We start from the raw sequence: 16,953 nt of genomic DNA, 5'->3' as shown, positions 1-16,953 counted from the left end.
GGGGGACCATGTGTCAGGTGAAGCAATCCATTTGGAATACTGCATTGAACATAAGTGCACTGGTATAACTGCTGCTGCTGCTAAGTCACTTCAGTCGTGTCCGACTCTGTGCGACCCCATAGACATCAGCCCACCAGGCTCCCCCGTCTCTGGGATTCTCCAGGCAAGAACACTGGAGTGGGTTGCCATTTCCTTCTCCAATGAGTTAAAGTGAAAAGTGAAAGAAGTCGCTTAGTCGTGTCCGACTCTTAGCGACCCCATGGACTGCAGCCTACCCGGCTCCTCCATCCATGGGATCTTCCAGGCAAGAGTACTGGTATAACTAAGTGACAGTTAGACAGGAATCCAGTTGCTAAAAAGACTCACCAGATCCAACTCCTACAGTTTGCTACAGAAACAGGACACAATATAACAACAGCAGCAAGTTAATATGCATCACAGTTAATGGTTGTTTTACTGTAAGGATTCTAGAGAGACCAGGCACAGGATCCTTTGTCCACCCTTTCTGGACGACGCGTGGCCAGATGCACTCCCTCTCTTGGATCAGGGACCACTGGGAACACTTTGGAACCAGGGAGCCCCAAAGAGAAGTTCAGCTGGGGATTTTTATGTGTCCGGGGTCACCTAGGCATACTCCCAAGGCATTACTGGCTTCAACAGCAGCGCCCTCTAGGGGTCACACCGATGGATGGACAAGTTCACTCAGTCGTGTCCAACTCTTCCACTCCATCGACTATAGCCTGCCAGGCTCCTCCATCCATGGGATTTTACAGGCAAGAATACTGGAGTGGGTTGCCATTTCCTTCTCCAGGGGATCTTCCAACCCAGGGACTGAACCCAGGTCTCCCTCACTGCAGGCAGACTCTACCATCTGAGCCACCAGGGAAGCCCTGGGGTCTCACTGAGGCCATGTGCAAATCCTGTAACTCACTGTTTTTTGTTTTGTTCTTTATTTAAAAAATTTTTTTAAAATTATACTTGATATACAATGCTGTGTTAGTTTCAAATGTACTGCACAGTGATTCAGTTATACACAAACTACACACATATGCTTTTTCAGATTTTTTTCCATTATAGATCATTAGAAGATATTGGGTATAGTTCCTTGTGTTGGACAGTAGGTCCTTGTATCTCACTGCTTCCAATAAACAGCACTGACAAGCTGGTACAAATCTCCCCGAGCCTCCTCAGTCCCACAAATCAACATTACTAATGAGTAGGCTTCATGCCCTGACCAGGAGCCAGGGCCATGAAGAAACTTTAGCAGAATAGCTCAGGTTAATTCCAGGCTCTCCCAGAACAATGGCTTCCATAGTCATTGCAAAACGGTATAAGGAAAAGCTACCATTCAGTATTGTGAACATGATAGTGGAATAAAACTATTTCCTCTTGTGGTTTCGGGAGCTCTTTGGCATGAAAATTCATTCTACAGGCAAAACAACAACAACAATAACAACAGAATAAACCACCCATACGGGAAGTAAAATTGTCAGACTCAGAAAAGGGATGCTGCTCTTTAAAGATGTCCCTCTAGTGACTTCCCTGGCAGTCCAGTGGTTAGGACTCCACACTTTCACTGTTGGGGGACACGGGTTCATCCCTAGTCAGGGAACTAAGATCCTGCATGCTATGTGGTGCAGCAAAAAAAAAAAAAATCCTTGAAAGAACTAAATTTTTTTTTTTTAAAGCACCGTTCCCATCCAAAAATAAATTAAATGGAAAGTCCTGTGTTTTAGGAAACTCTAGTCCTGAGAAACATCGTAGGCTGAGGCCATGGAGAGGCATCTTGAGGAGAATTTACGAGCAGACGAGGGAACACTCGGGGGAGAGCCGGGTGAAGCCTTTCAGTGACTGTATTCACAGCCCGGACGACAAGCAGCACAGGACACCCTCTGTGGGCTGTGTTCCCTAGAAACTAGGGCTGGAGGCAGATTTGATGAGAGCTGATGCTTCAGCCCAAGAGAGAGGACAAAGGCAAGGGGAAATGGAGCAGGGACGGGCAAGAAGCACCGCACTGGCCGCTGCCAGAAACTCAGCTGACCGCTGGGCAGGCGTGCCTGCTCGGCCACAAAGGAGGGCTCCTGGCAGGCTGTGCAGAGAAACCGCGCTGTAGAATAGTCTGGCAGAGGGGAAAGAAAGGGGATTCATTTCTTAGGTTCCTACCTGCCTTGTTCCTGTGGATCAAAATTTGCCTCGATCTAAATTTGCTCTCTGGTGGCTCAGACTGTGAAGAATCTGCCTGCAGTGCGGGAGACTCGATCCTGCACAGATCCCTGGGCGGGGAAGATCCCTTGGAGAAGGGAATGGCTACCCGCTCCAGTATTCTTGCCTGGGAAATCCCAAGGACAGAGGAGTCTGGGGGACTACAGCCTATGGGGTTGCAAAGGGTTGAGCACGACTGAGTGACCAACGGTAACACACTAAATTTGCTCTCTACACTTCTGGGTTTATGCCTTTATTCCCTTCAGAAGGCAACTCACACACCTAGTGAGGAGGCACCTCCTCCAAGTCTGGCAGTGGCAGGAGAATCCAGTGCCCCAGGGAGTGTGACCTTGGCCTGATGACACAGTGAAGCCAGGGGAGAAGGCCTTGTGACTGGTGGTGGGGACCACAGGGCTGGTGGAAATATAGGACCCATGTAGCATCAGGCCGTGGTGGTGGTTGAGGCGGGACAATAGGAGATGGTGGCACTCAGAGACTCCCTGTTGGAGTAAAGCCTTCTGAAAAAAAGGCATTTGAACCAAACCCTAAAGGTCAACATTTTAAATAAAGAGATGAGAATGAACCAATATACCAAGGCTCCAAGGTTAAGGTGTGTCTGGAGACTGTAAGTAGAGAATTTTAGGGAAGACATAGAAGTTTCAGGCAACTTTATATTTCTGCATAAAGTATTTGAACTTTACTTCTTAGGCCTATTAGTCCTTTTAACCTAGCAAGGCCACACAGCTCAAGAAAGTTGCTGTTTTCACAAGCCTGATATTCTACAGTTGACTTCACAGACAGGGAGGAAGGGGTAAAGCAGAGGTTTTTAACTTGGGCCTACGAATCACTTGGGGAAATTCTGTGGAGCTCATATATTAGGAGCAATGTTTTCATTGAGGACCTCTGGAGAAGGGGATAACAGAGGACGAAATGGTTGGATGGCATCACCGACTCAATGGACATGAGTTTGAGCAAGCTCCAAGAGATGAAGGATGGGGAAGCAGGGCGTGCTGCAGTCCGTGGGTCGCAAAGATTTGGATACGACTGAAGGATTGAACAACCATACTTTTCATCAACTTTTCAAAGGGTTCAGACGTCGGAAGGGTTAAAGTGCACTGGTAGAGGGAAAAATCAGTCGATTCACCACCCTTCCTCAAGCCTGGAGGCATATACCTCCCATTTGGGGGTCAGGAGAGGAGAGGGAAACTGGCCAGAAAATCTTCTTATTCATAGTTAGGAGGCAGGTCAGGTTGGAATTGACACGACGTGGAGATCTGGACACCAGGAAGGTCCTATTCAAGTACAGACCCTAGCAGAGGTAGTCTTGCTTTGGGTCACAGCGGCTACGCTACAGAAGGTGTCTGCTTAGTCGTTCAGTTGCATCCGACTCTTTGCGACCCCATGGCCTGCAGCTTGCCAGACTCCTCTGTCCATGGATTTTCCAGGCAAGAATATTGGAGTGGGTTGCCATTTCCGTCTCCAGGGGATCTTCCCGAGCCAGGGATCGAACCCATATCTCCTGTGTTTCGGGCATTGTAGGCGGATTCTTCACCCACGGAGCCTTCGGGAAAAGAAGATCCAAGTACCCAGCAACTTCAGCTCCGCGCATCCTTCCCGCAACTGCGCAGGCGCTAGAGCCGCGGGCTCGCCGCGCTCCTGCCGAAGCCCCACCCCGGCGCGAGGCACGACGGGAAAGTCAAGATGGACGCGACCATTTGAACGTCTCGGGTGAGAGGTTCTCCCGCACGCCTCCCTGTTGTTAGCAGTCGTGTCCGCAGCTGCCGCCCAGTCTTCCTCCGGAACAGGGGAGGGAGAGGGAATGAGAAGCTGCAGTGGCCGAGGAGTCGCCGTGACCATCCCCGCCGCTACTCTTGGGCCCTCTCGGTCCCCTCGCCTCCGGAGAGCAGCCGGGGCTCGCCGCGCCTGACGCGTCCCGAGTCACACAGGTGTGGTCCCGGGCCCGCCACGCCTGGTGGCTCGTCGCGTATCTCGTAGTCCTAACACTCGCCCCAAGGCCTACCCGCTCCCTGATCGGGAGGGCTGGGAGCTCGGCACGGGCCCTGAGCACGCGCTGGAGCCATGGGGACCCCAGTTTGCGGACTGGGCTTTCCGGGGGTGCATCTATCTCCCTGTTAACGCTCCGAGCCGGCTTCTTTCCTGAGCTCAGCGCGAAAGGGGTCTCAGCTTCCATGTGGGGTCTCAACTTCTAGGTCGGCCTCTTGCCCCTCTTAAACGAAGTTCTGAGGCTCAAGCTTTTAGCCTGATGGATTCACCTGACTCTAGAGGGGTCGGGGGAAGCTCTGCTTTTTTGCAGTCTCAAGTTGTCTTGTGTGTGCACTTGAATTTAGTCGAATTTACTCTTGAAGCAACTTTGTGGTTACTTCTGGCAGAGTAGTTTTTGTTGCTATTAAGCAAGGCTGATATCTTGATATATAGCGTATCAGTTTAATACAGTACTTTCGTCTGTAGCTCTTTATGTTGCCCCCTGATAAGTAAAAACACGTAAAAAATTGGGGAGATTGCAAAAGTATTAAATATGTTCTCGTAAATAGTACAAAAATATTGTACTGTGAAAATACTCTATAATTAATAGTTTTGTAATTTTCTAAGTCTTGGTAGAATAATGTTCCAAAATTGCACAACTGAAGTAGGATAAACTCGCCAGTCAGTTCTTTAATGTTTGTTATTCTGTTGATAGGAAGACCAAATGAATTTTGTTGTTTTCTTGTAAGTTTTATAAGGTACTATTTCAGTTATATCCCAAGTTCAAGTCTTCTCAGTTCTGAATTTTAGCAGAGAAAAATAAGTGTTTTGATTATGACATACAGTTGTGTCAGGAATAGCATTTAACTCACAGCAAAATAACTTTGACCCTGGAGGAGCTGCATAGGAATTACAGGGGCTTTGAGATAGTGTAGGACAAAAAAACCCTACTGATGCCAAAAAGACCTCAGATGGGATGAGAGATATGTCAAATTTAGTTAAACTTTTAATTGTGAGTGCTGTTCCAAACACTGTTTATGGTACCATGGTTAAATGTTGGTTTTGTTATGTGTGTTTGAGGATTTCAGCTTAGACATGCCACAAAATTCATTTCTGGGATTTTAGGATTTTTAGTATTTAGATTTTTAGTATTTTAGGATTTTTAGTATTGTCTTGGAGAGAAAACTGGCATCTACCTTATCTACCATATCATACAGTGAATTTTACTGGCTGCCCGTTACTGTATGTAGAAATGTTTTGGAAGCAAAGGAGCATGTTTCCACCCACAGCTCATCCACATCTTTATAGTGATAGGCTGTATTGTAAATAGATTGTATTAATTAAAAGCTAGGACTCGTAAATTTGCTACAAGTGTGGCTGTCCCATGGCCAGAGTTCTTCATGCTTTGGTTTCCTGTGTTTGGCCCTCAAATTGGAATTGATTTTAGTTATATGTTCTGGTCGACTGGGGTGTCATAACTACTGGTGACATTTGACAGTTTATTAGGTCTTTTGTGGATTGATCGGTCTTCCCTGGTGGCTCAGACTGTAAAGAATCCGCCTACAGTACGAGAGATCTGGGTTTGGTCCCTGGGTTGGGAAGATCCCCTGGAGAAGGGAATGGCTATCTGCTCCAATATTTTGACCTGGAGAATTCCATGGACTGTACAGTCCGTGGGGTTGCAAAGAGTCAAACACGACTGAGTGACTTTCACTTTCATCTGTGGATTGGACAGCTGAAAGGAGTAGTTCAACTTACGATAAATTGGAAATAATATGAGGTTTTTGGGTTTTTTGGTTTGTTTCATTCCAACATGCCAGCGATCCTTGAAATGTGTTTTTCAAATTACGTTTCAGCGGAAATGAACAGACATGACCTTTAATGTTAAGAAGCCGGGCAGTCATGGGACCATAAAGTGCAGCCTGTCTGAATGCTTCATATGTGAAATGTGGAAAAGCTAGTGTGTAGTAGTGTGAAACACGGGAAAGGTGTTGTGGGACATAGTGCTCATTTCAACCTGGTGGTTTCCTTCAGTGCTAACCTTCTGTCGGTCCAACTGAAATGTGCCGATGACTAATCATCTGAGAGTCAGATCTGGAACGACCTTTGATGTTATTAATTACTTGTACATTTACAATATAATAGGATTATTTGACACTCATCTAAGGATTAATGATGCTTCTGTAAACTTTTATGACATTTTATTCTGGTTTTGACTCCAGAAGCTGACTACAATGTATTTGAATTCATACAGAAATAATGTTGATATTTGGAACCCATGTCGAACTTCTATGAAGAAAGGGCAACAATGATTGCAGCCGGGGATTTGCAGGAATTTGTTCCTTTTGGTCGAGACCACTGCAAGCACCACCCTAATGCTTTGAACCTCCAGCTTCGCCAGCTTCAGCCCGCCTCCGAGTTATGGTCTTCTGATGGTGCTGCTGGCCTGGTGGGATCCCTTCAGGAGGTTACCATCCATGAGAAACAGAAGGTTCCATTAAGTTTCTTTCCCATAATATTTTTGAAACATAGAATGTTGTGATCTACTTGTAATTTAAGACTACCTGCAACTGAGAAAGGAGTATAATGGTATTTCTAGGGTAGTGGCTTAACCACTACTGAAATTTGGTAATTTCAGTCAAGACTAACGTAATGACTTCATTGTATTATGGTGTCATAACCATTTATTTAGACATGGAACTCATGGTTTTATAGTAAGTATTATGATTATGGTCCATTCTAAACCTCTTTCTCTTCACTTAGTATGTGGGGACCAGATATCATGTTGTTTGATTAGATGGTAGAGTTAGACATGATCCCTGCTCCAGAATAAAACGTACATGTTTCTAGAGCCTAAAAAAAAAAAAAAGCCACATAACTAGATATAGTAGTTCTTAAATAGGGGAATGAGACGTTAGCATGTGTCAGAAAATCAGTCTTCCCACCTGATTCCACTTAGGATACCACAATCTCAAGGAGAGGAAAGTCTATGTAGTTAGAAATCTAAACCTTTCTTTCTCCTGTTTAATTTTAATGAGTGGGCCCAGGGACAGAAGTTGAATGTAGCTGTGAAGCAGGGAAATCTGCCCTGTGAATAAACTCCCCCAGTGATTCCCACGTGCACCTCACTGCCCCTCTCCATCACTTCTCCCTACACTTAATATACCTTTTTAGTTTCCCCCAGCATGTTGGTTTCATTTGGGGATCTGCAGACATGGGGTCTGCAGACATGTTTATGTTTTGGAGAAATAATATGATAGTATAACATGAAACATCCTATAAGATATATAATGCACATACCCAGACACCCTACTTTGTTAATCAGTTTCTAAAAGTTGGGCTTGGAGTGTGTCTTACTCCACAGTCAAAGAGACAGTAGGAGACTTGTATCTGGATAATTATTTGATTTAATTAGTAATTCTTGCTCCATACTATTGAAAAAGTGCTTAAACATGTCTTGCATGTATTATGTTTTAAGGAGAGCTGGCAGTTAAGGAAAGGTGTCAGTGAAATCGGAGAAGAAGTGGATTATGATGAGGAACTCTACATGGCTGGAAATATGGTTATCTGGAGCAAAGGAAGTAAAAGCCAGGCATTGGCTGTTTATAAGGCATTTACAGTTGACAGTCCTGTTCAACAGGTGAGTTGATTTGAATTTTAGCATTTGATTATTTAATACTTAACAATTTTTGTCCTAAAATTTAACAGAAATAATAAAAACAGCACAATGATCCCAGCAGCTGGGTGTACATTTTAAGTTTTATTTGTTTTCTATATCATCACTTTTTTTTTACACTATCCTTTGTCAGTCAGTTTTTTTCCACTATCCTTTTTCATGTGCTGCAGTCCACGGGGTCGCAAAGAGTCAGATACAACTGAGGGACTGAACTGAACTTATCAGTTTAATGAGTATTTAAACACTGTTCTTGAGTGATTAGATTCATTATTCTCTAAAAATTTCTAAGACATTGAGGGTACAAAGAATACTTTAACACATGATGATTATAATTGATTGCAGGTATTCAATAATACCTACTTCCTAGTGATAATCAGAGAGAGAAAACCCTAGTTGCTTTCGTTGCAGTTAGATATTGCACCTATGTCTGTTCTGAAAATTGGTAAAGAGAAGGAATTAAGTATTTGCCCTTCCTTTTTAGGAAGACATGCAGTTTTTCTCCCTTATTTGTGGAAGAATGCCAACTAATAAAAATAGAAGGATAGAGTTAAAAAAGAAATCATCATTTTGTAAACTCCAGTGTAATAATTGATTCAGAAAAGGATTGTTAATGAATAGTAACACTCTTGGGTGAAAAGACATTACCATGCACCAGGGTATTACTCTGTGGATTTGCTAATATAAAGGAACAGATGTATCTCTATTTTAGAGATATCTGTTGGTCTCCATTTCCACCAGATGATTCTTTGCTATCGTTAATAGTGGGACAAAGGAATACTGTACTGCAGCTATAATGCAGTGTATGTTGTCATCCTCTCAGTTCTTCCCAAGATTATATAATGTGAGCATCTAATTCAGCCTTCCAGTTATAGAAAGTATGGGGACTAGAGGGTAAAATTTTAAAGTATCGTGAAATGAGGAGTGGGTTGGAGGTATAGATGAAACAAGAATGGCCAGAGGTTGATAATTATTGAAGCTGGCTAATGAGTATTCATTATATTATTCTGTTTACTTTGTATTTGAAATTTTCCATTATAAAAAATAGAAGGGAAAAAAACACTACAAGAAAACAATTGTATGAATTCAGAATATGGAACAGTCTACGTTCTGGCCTCTTTAAAAAGTTAGTCAAGGAGCAGGACAGAAAGATGGGGGCTGTTCTAGATTAGAAGAGGCTAAAAGGATATCACCAAATGCAGTATTTTTTGAGTGTCGTTAAATGAACTTTGAATCTTGGTTTGAGAACCAGCTGAGGCTGGTGCACTGGGATGACCCTGAGGGATGGGATGGGGAGGGAGCTGGGATCGGGGTTCAGGATGGGGAATACGTGTACACCCATTGCGGATCCAGGTCAATATATGGCAAAACCACTACAATATTGTAAAGTAATTAGCCTCCAATTAAAATAAATAAATTTATATTAAAGACATTCTTGAGAAAATCTGAAAATGGACTGGATATCAGGTGCTAGTAGAAAATTACATTTTTTTCCTCAAGTGGTAATGACAGTTTATAGGTTAAACCTATAGGTTTAATAGGAGTATGTCTTCAGTTCTAGGAAATAGATGATGAGGTGGAAATACATGATGACGGGTTTAGGGGTGAAGTGATGATGTGTGCAATTTTCAAACAGCACCTCCCCACTCCCCACGTCCTTTTTTTTTCTCCCACATCCTTATGTATAGGAATGCACACATAAACAGATATACCAAAGGTTAGTAATAACTGTCAGATTTAGGTGAGACAGATGTTTACTGTACCGTTTCAGCTTTTCTTACTGAAAGATTTTAGGATGTCAAGTTGGAGGGAAAATGAAAGCATTTTTGGTAGTTGACTTAATTGTGAGCCTATTGACAGAAGGTTTCAGAGGCTGTTTATTCATGTGAAGTTCCTCATTTGTAAACACTGAAATCATATCTCGACACTGCTTTTTTTTCCCGTTAACTATTTTATGGTGAGTGTTGTACTCATAACAATTTATTAGAAAGGGTAAAGTGAATTATTCCCAAGTTTTAGACGATGTGTAAAAGCATTTCTGTATAGGAGTGCTGAAGCCAGTGATCTTTTTGATAATTTTCCCCTCATGTAACATTGTAAATGTATTTAATGCCACTGAAAAATGGTTAAAATGATAAATTTTATGTTATGTATGTTTTACCACAATTAAAAAGGCACATGAAAATGCCTTTAGATAATTTCAGTGTGATTGTCAAGCATGCCAGTTAAAGTTTAATGGTTTTTAAAAGTTTTCCTGCTATATACGTACGTGTACACAAACACACACACACACACACACACATTTTTAAAATGAGCATTTAAGGACGGATTTCTAGGTGTGTCAAAGAGTGATAAGATCATTAAGTAAGTCTGGAGATTATGAAATATATCTTTTATGATAATCTTTAGCTTTGTATAGGATATAGGATTTACTATAGGTTGAATCTCTATTTGAATTCACTTTTGCTTCAAAGCTTCTATCTAGTAGGTTTGTTGATTTCTGTCTTCTCTTTTCTTTTCATAAAACTTATTAGCAGACATAGTTTATCTTAAAATAGTTATCATTAGTCTAATTTTATCTTATTTTTCCTCATTCCCATATGTATGTGTTGAGCTGATAAGGTGGGACAGTTATGTAGGTGACACTGTTATTTAGATATTAATTAATAGGTTATTATTTAGATACCATTTTCTTAAGCATTTTGTTTTGATTTTAGGCATTATGGTGTGACTTCATTATATCACAGGATAAGTCTGATAAGGACTACAGTAAGTTTCTTTTTGAAATTTTATATGATCTTATGATTCCAAATGTTTATCTTATTTTTTTTTGTTCAGTCAAAATAAGTAGCCACTAATAATAGTGGCTTAGCTTGAGCATTTTTATGTTGTTCATTAAAGAATTTGTGCTATTGGGAATTGTAACTTGTATTTGGGAATCTTTTTTGAAAAAACGTGCATATATCGTACTCCCTTTTCAGGTAGTGATGAAGTGGAAAAATGTATATGTATATTGCAAAGCTCATGTATCAACATGCATAGCATAGAAGGAAAGGATTACATAGCTTCTTTACCTTTTCAGGTAAGTTTGAGTGTTTCAATCTTTTTGTGTTTTATTGGAGATTATTCTTGAATTAATTGATTTCAGAGGTACTGCTACTCTCTCATTGTGTAATTCAAATGTTATTTTTACTGAAATAAAATAGCTAAAGTTTAGCAGCTGTGATTGCTTGCCATTTCCATCCTTTGCCTAAAAAGTAAATTATCTAGTGAAGTGAATTATGATATCTTTTCTGGGAATTTTTTTTTTTTCAGTTTAAGTGACATATGTAAGAAATCACTTTGGTTATACTCAACCACTTGAGCAATATTAGTTTTTTTCCTGTTTCTCATCATCTTTTTTCATGCCCTAGTGCAGTCGTTAACACTTTATTTTTTTTTAATTTTTATTTTTTTACCTTATGTACAAGTCTCTGTTTATTCATAATTAGATATAGGTTATTTTTATAGTTTTATTTTTGTGTACAGATTTGCTCAACAATCACTCACTTTCTAGGCCAGGTTCTGGTAACTGAAGAGCCTTTATAAGTAGTTTATATTGTCTAGACCCAAGGTATGCAGCAAACCCAGTCTGGAGCAAAATGGGAAATAACATCTTTCTAAAGACAGGCTTAGAAATCCTAATCCAGTAGTTTGAGATGTTTCCTTTCTGTGGTAGCAGGGCTGAATTATATCTAGCTGCTAGGCCACCGTTCACAGGGATAGCCAAAAAAACAGGGTACAGGCCAGCGAGAACAAGACCAACCAATCCACCTCCTGTTACGGTGCAGGTTTCACAATGCAGATCACCTGTATTCAAAGGTAAACTTAGAAAACCTTTATAAGATACATTTGCTGTCAAAAGTGGGATCACTGCCATTGGTAAGCCAGCGCTATATGAGCCTGTGACACATGTAAGACGCGTAGAAAAAGACTATTTGCTATTAGGCCACAGAGACAGCATTAAGTCCAACACATGTTGATCCATTTTCAGGCAGATTCCTTTCTGCTTCTGGGAGTTGGTTAATTTTTCTGGCTATGATATCAATTAAGTTCTCCTTGATGACAGTACCGTCTGGTTCGTGATTTTTCCTCTGGAGCCTTCCGCGCGCCTCCGTGCAGCCGCGGCGTCGGCGGGTCTCCCCCGGCCCCGCGAGGGCTCACGCCACGCTCGGCTCCCGTCGCCCGGCCGCGGCCATTTGGGCGCCACGCGACCGGCCGAGGCGGGCGCCGGGTCGGAGCCGGCGGCGGATTGGGTTTCGGGGCAGTCATTACACTTGAATCACATTGTCACTTTGGTACTGATATTAGCCACTGGTGGGAATATTAGATCAAACTTCTCTTCCTTATATTTGATTTTCTCTTAGATTTCCTTGTTAGAATTACAGATTGTTAGTCTGCAAAACTCTTATTAAATTGGAAGAAAAATCTAATGTTCTATATTGTTTTATAAAAACATGTTATAAAGAATAGTTTCTTTTACTTCTGTTTTTCCTCACCCTTTTACCAAATAGGTTGCAAATGTCTGGCCCACCAAGTATGGATTGCTTTTCGAACGAAGCAACTCTTCATGTGAGGTTCCTCCAGGCCCACCCAGGTATGCAGGTCAGAATATGATTCCTTGGGCTTTTTCTGTCGGTTCTTAGGTAAAATTGCTTACCCAAAAGTTTGGGATGATGATAATTTCCATGCTGTCAGTGCAGATAGATGCCTTTTTCTCTCATCTCATCATTGTATACTTATGAGTTCTATTGGTACTTCTCTGGCACTTAATTATCTACAGCTTTTTTCCCCCAGGTAGTAAAACTGAGCAAACTCTTGGCTTAAAGACAGTAAGACTCAGTTCTTAGCTCTGCCATTTTTTTCCATCATGTTACTTTGGGCATTAGCTTTGGCATTAGTTTCCTTACCTGTTAAAGGAAGAATAACTCAAAAACCAAACAAACCAAACAAGCAAATAAAAAGGAAGAATACTGTCTTTACTTGTTAGGTTTTATGCAGAGTTTTAATGAGCTAATCTATATAATCTTTGACATAGAGCTTCATAGTCTTAGGTGTGTAATAAGTGGTAATGTGGTAATTAGCTTGTCTCCCTAATGAGCTGTCAGCTTGCAGAAGGGCAGGAACATACAGTATCTGTCAGTATGGTGCAAGGAGTAGATACTAAGTTTGAAGAAGATTGCTTACAGATTTTGATCTCTTTCTGTGTTCAGATAGAAGGTCTGTTTTTTTCCTTTTTTTTTCAGTCACTCTTTAAAAAGCAGCCATTTAATTTACCTGAAGCATTTATTCTTCATCCTTTTTTAAAGTACACTCCTTAATAAATAGGTCTAGGGGACTAAATTTCTTTCCTAGCTGTCAGAGACACAGTGCCACTAAGAATAGTGTATTTAAACAGTGGCTGGCCTCCGCCGCTCTCTCGGTTGGTCCTGTGAGGTGGTGACTGCTGTGGGTCCTCCCTGGGCGGCACTGAGTGTGTGCTGAGTGTGTGTGCAGACTCACTCTGCATGAGGGAGACCCCCAGCAGCGTGTCAGAGCTGAGGGGTCTCGCTCGGGTCAGTGACTGGTGCTCCTCTGTCCCCACTAGGGAGCCCTTACCCACTCTGTTCAGCATGCTGCACCCGCTGGACGAAATCACGCCCCTCGTCTGCAAGTCTGCAGGTAAGTGTGTTTTTATCAATTCTTTTACGTAGACTCTTATTAAAGAGTTTGGGAGTGGGGAGGAAATAAAGGAGGTTATGAAAATTTGATTTGTTTTATAAAGATAAAATAATTTAAGCATTAAAAGATAACTTTAATTTTGGAAATAATTCACATGAATTAGTTCATTGACTGTCCTGGTATTAACTTTAAACAACTTTTCTTTTAGTGAAAATAGAGCTGGGAACACTGACAGATTCTCCAGCTTACCTGTGGATGACTCTGTACTCTGTTTCTCAGTAATTAATAATAGATGAACAGCACTTAGATAAACTAAAACTGCTTCTTTTTTCTGGAAACAAGAAATGGAGGGCCTTAGACCTTTACAGTGTAAATTTTAATATTTTACTTACCCTGCTCATAATATAATTTTCTGGGACTCAATTTTTTAATATTTTCTAGAGGTACTTCTAGATGCTCATTTTAAAATTTTACATGTGACCAAACATAGGTTAATATCAATAATGATACTTGAAGGCTAAAAAAAAAAACCTACGTTCTTTAACCAGTTTTACTAAGGACATAGTCCCAAGTATGTATTCTGAAATAACCACTGAGATTTTTATCTTCTCTATCAGGGCTTGCCAAACTACAGATAAATCCAGCTTATTTTCCTAAGCCTTCCGAGCTAAGAGTGGTTTCAACCTTTTTAAAAGGTTGTAGGAAAAAATGAAAAAAATTACGCGACAGAGTCAGTTTGTGGTCTGCAAAGCCTAAACTATTTACTCTTTGGCCTTATACAGAAAAAGTTTGTTGATAATTCTATATAATACTGCTAACAGCTACAAACAACCTAAGCACACATGTCAGAGCATATGGTTGAATGGTATGCAGCCATTATTGATCATGTTTTTGAATAATATTTAATAATCTCAGGAATTGCTTATTCATGTTAAGTAAGGTACAAAACTAAGTGCAATATGATTCTCATTTTGTAAAAACAAAAAATGTGTCTGTATAGGAAAACAAAACTAGGAGGAATGCTCCTAAATATTTTAGTAATAGTTATTTTGAGTGGAATTATGAGTGATTTTTTTGTAATGTACTTTTTTTTGTACTTTTGTAATGTACTTTTTTAATGTACTTTCTTTGTAATGTACTTTTTAATTTTATAACCCAATTCTTTAAAAATTTTTAAATATTTTAACTGAGAGGAAAACATTTTGGAAACTGTCAAATAAGGATATATAAACTTGCTTGTGCTACTATAGATGTAAAAGCTGAACTCACTAGGCAAAAACTTATTTTGCATGTCTTCCCAGTAAACCAGAAACAGTAGTGTGTTGTTTAGCACTGTTTGAATGGTTACCATAGAGGACAGACTTCATACAGAAGAAAAGAACCACTAAGGAAGTCAAATTTGGCAGAATAGTTGATTGAAATTTATGAATAAGTCAGTTATTAAAGGAATCATGGACCTTTTACCTGTGTTTGATGAGTTTAATGGCTTAAATTCATTAACATTTAAGTACATGTGTGTGATGTAAAAGCTCATAACATTGTCATCTTTAATATGTTTGTAGAAATTGATGCTCAAAGTAAATGTATTAAAAATGGAGAGTTAATTATGTCATATTAATATATTAATGGATTTTATGCCTTAATTACCTTGATTTTTCTGTGTCTTTAGGAATTGCAAGGAGTCACTTCATAAACAACAGTCTTGTGAAGCCCATTGTCCTATACTTGATCATTTCTGTTTTATCTTTAAGGTCTTTTTGGTTCATCACGGGTGCAGTATGTTGTAGATCATGCAATGAAAATTGTCTTTCTCCACACCGATCCCTCCATTGTCATGACCTATGACACTGTTCAAGGTCTGCATTCTGTGTGGGCCCTCCGGAGAGTCAAAACAGAGGTAAGGGTGAAGGCAAAGTCACTTCTTAACAGAAAAAGATAGTTAATACTGAAAACTTGCTTTTTTTTCTTTTTGCCGCTCATTAAAAATTATTTTAAAAATTTGTTTATTTTTAATTGGAGGATAATTGCTTTACAGTATTCTCTTGGTTTCTGCCATACATCAGTATGAATCAGTCATAGGTGTATATGTGTCCCCTCCCTCTTGACCCTCCCTCCCACCTCCCGCCCCATCCCACCCCGCTAGGTCGTCACAGAGCCCCAGTCTGAGCTCCTGAGTCAGACAGCAAGTTCCCACGGGCTGTCTGTCTGACATATGGCCGTGTGTGTGCTTCCATGCTGCTCTCTCCATTCGTCCACCCTCTGCTTCCCCCATCCCGTGTCCACAAGTCTGTTCTCTATGCCTGCGTCTCCACTGCTGCCCTGCACATAGACTCACCAGCACCATACCACCTTTCTAGACTCCATATATATGTGTTAATATATAATGTTTGTTTGTATGTTTTTAGAAGACTCACTTGTGAAATAAATTGAGTATCTTAGGGAAAAAAAATGTTATGTCTTTAATAACTGGCAACTACCCTGCAAGGAAATTGCCCTTCTAATCTAATTATCATCTCCCCGTGCCCCTTCATTTTGCCTTAAGGAAGGGAGTGCTGTTTTGAAGTTCTCTGAACAGGGGGGCACCCCCCAGAACGTGGCCACCAGCAGCTCGCTCACAGCACACCTCAGAAGCCTCTCCAAGGGCGACTCCCCGGTGGGCTCCCCCTTCCAGAACTTCTCCTCCATCCACAGCCAGAGCCGCTCCGCGTCCTCGCCCAGCCTGCACTCCCGCTCACCTTCCATTTCCAACATGGCGGCTCTCAGGTGGGCTTCAGTGTGGGCGTGTTGCCTTGTTCTAAAAGATGCCTGCTTCTTAAACTTTCTGTTGTGACTGGAAGGATTTGACATTTTTCCTGACAGCTCCTGAGAACCTTTTAGAAAAAAAAGCAGTATGCCCATTGAGCTATTTTTACCAAGATTCCAGGCCTACTGTGTTGCCTTGCCAGTGAGTCATATTTAGAAGCTGCCAATTCTTGTTGTTAAGAGTGCCGCATTCTTACCACTGCTTGGCAGCAGTTTGGTGAATATTAATTCCTGAGATATTTTGGTACTATTTTCTTTTGTCTTAGTTTGCTTTAGCTTTTGTTTTTATTAGTATCTGCATAATCTGGGTTTTGTTCATATGTGTATGTCTGAGTACCTAAGAACATAGTTTAGACTTTTTTGAATAATTTAAGCGATTCCTTTTCTGAGGCAGAAGATGAACTGATTTTCAGTTAAAAAAAGCATTATTCCAGCAGGAGTTCTAAATATTTAGAGTATAATAGAGCGTGTTAACAAACCGTTGAAGTAGCTGTCTTTTTCGGTTGTATTCTGACGGGGCTTCTGCCTTGAGTGTCCGCCTGAACACACAGGGTTTGGAAGCCCTGTTGGACCGTGTGTGGTGTCGGCCCGCG

At 41.0% G+C, this 16,953-nt stretch overlaps 1 protein-coding gene and 1 pseudogene across 3 annotated transcripts in view; one reads left to right on the top strand and one right to left on the bottom strand.

Annotated features, from left to right (window-relative positions):
- Nucleotides 1–3,890: 3,890 nt before the first annotated feature.
- ANAPC1 (anaphase promoting complex subunit 1) overlaps nt 3,891–16,953 on the top strand; it is a 99,963-nt gene continuing 86,900 nt past the window's right edge. For all 3 annotated transcript variants that reach the window (XM_061156053.1, XM_061156052.1, XM_061156054.1), the window contains exons 1-9: nt 3,891–4,148; nt 6,440–6,676; nt 7,664–7,825; nt 10,576–10,627; nt 10,840–10,940; nt 12,412–12,494; nt 13,485–13,558; nt 15,310–15,455; nt 16,101–16,321. In XM_061156053.1, the coding sequence (XP_061012036.1) occupies nt 6,464–6,676; nt 7,664–7,825; nt 10,576–10,627; nt 10,840–10,940; nt 12,412–12,494; nt 13,485–13,558; nt 15,310–15,455; nt 16,101–16,321 (1,052 nt within the window). In that variant the 5' untranslated portion in view covers nt 3,891–4,148; nt 6,440–6,463. The remainder of the gene's footprint in view (nt 4,149–6,439; nt 6,677–7,663; nt 7,826–10,575; nt 10,628–10,839; nt 10,941–12,411; nt 12,495–13,484; nt 13,559–15,309; nt 15,456–16,100; nt 16,322–16,953) is intronic.
- LOC133064235 (transmembrane protein 126A-like) lies at nt 11,370–12,169 on the bottom strand (annotated as a pseudogene).

The sequence above is a fragment of the Dama dama genome, chromosome 11, assembly GCF_033118175.1.
Source record: "Dama dama isolate Ldn47 chromosome 11, ASM3311817v1, whole genome shotgun sequence".
Lineage (NCBI taxonomy): Eukaryota > Metazoa > Chordata > Mammalia > Artiodactyla > Cervidae > Dama > Dama dama.
Note: the sequence above shows the minus strand (reverse complement) of the source record. Positions and strands in the feature narration are given on the sequence as shown.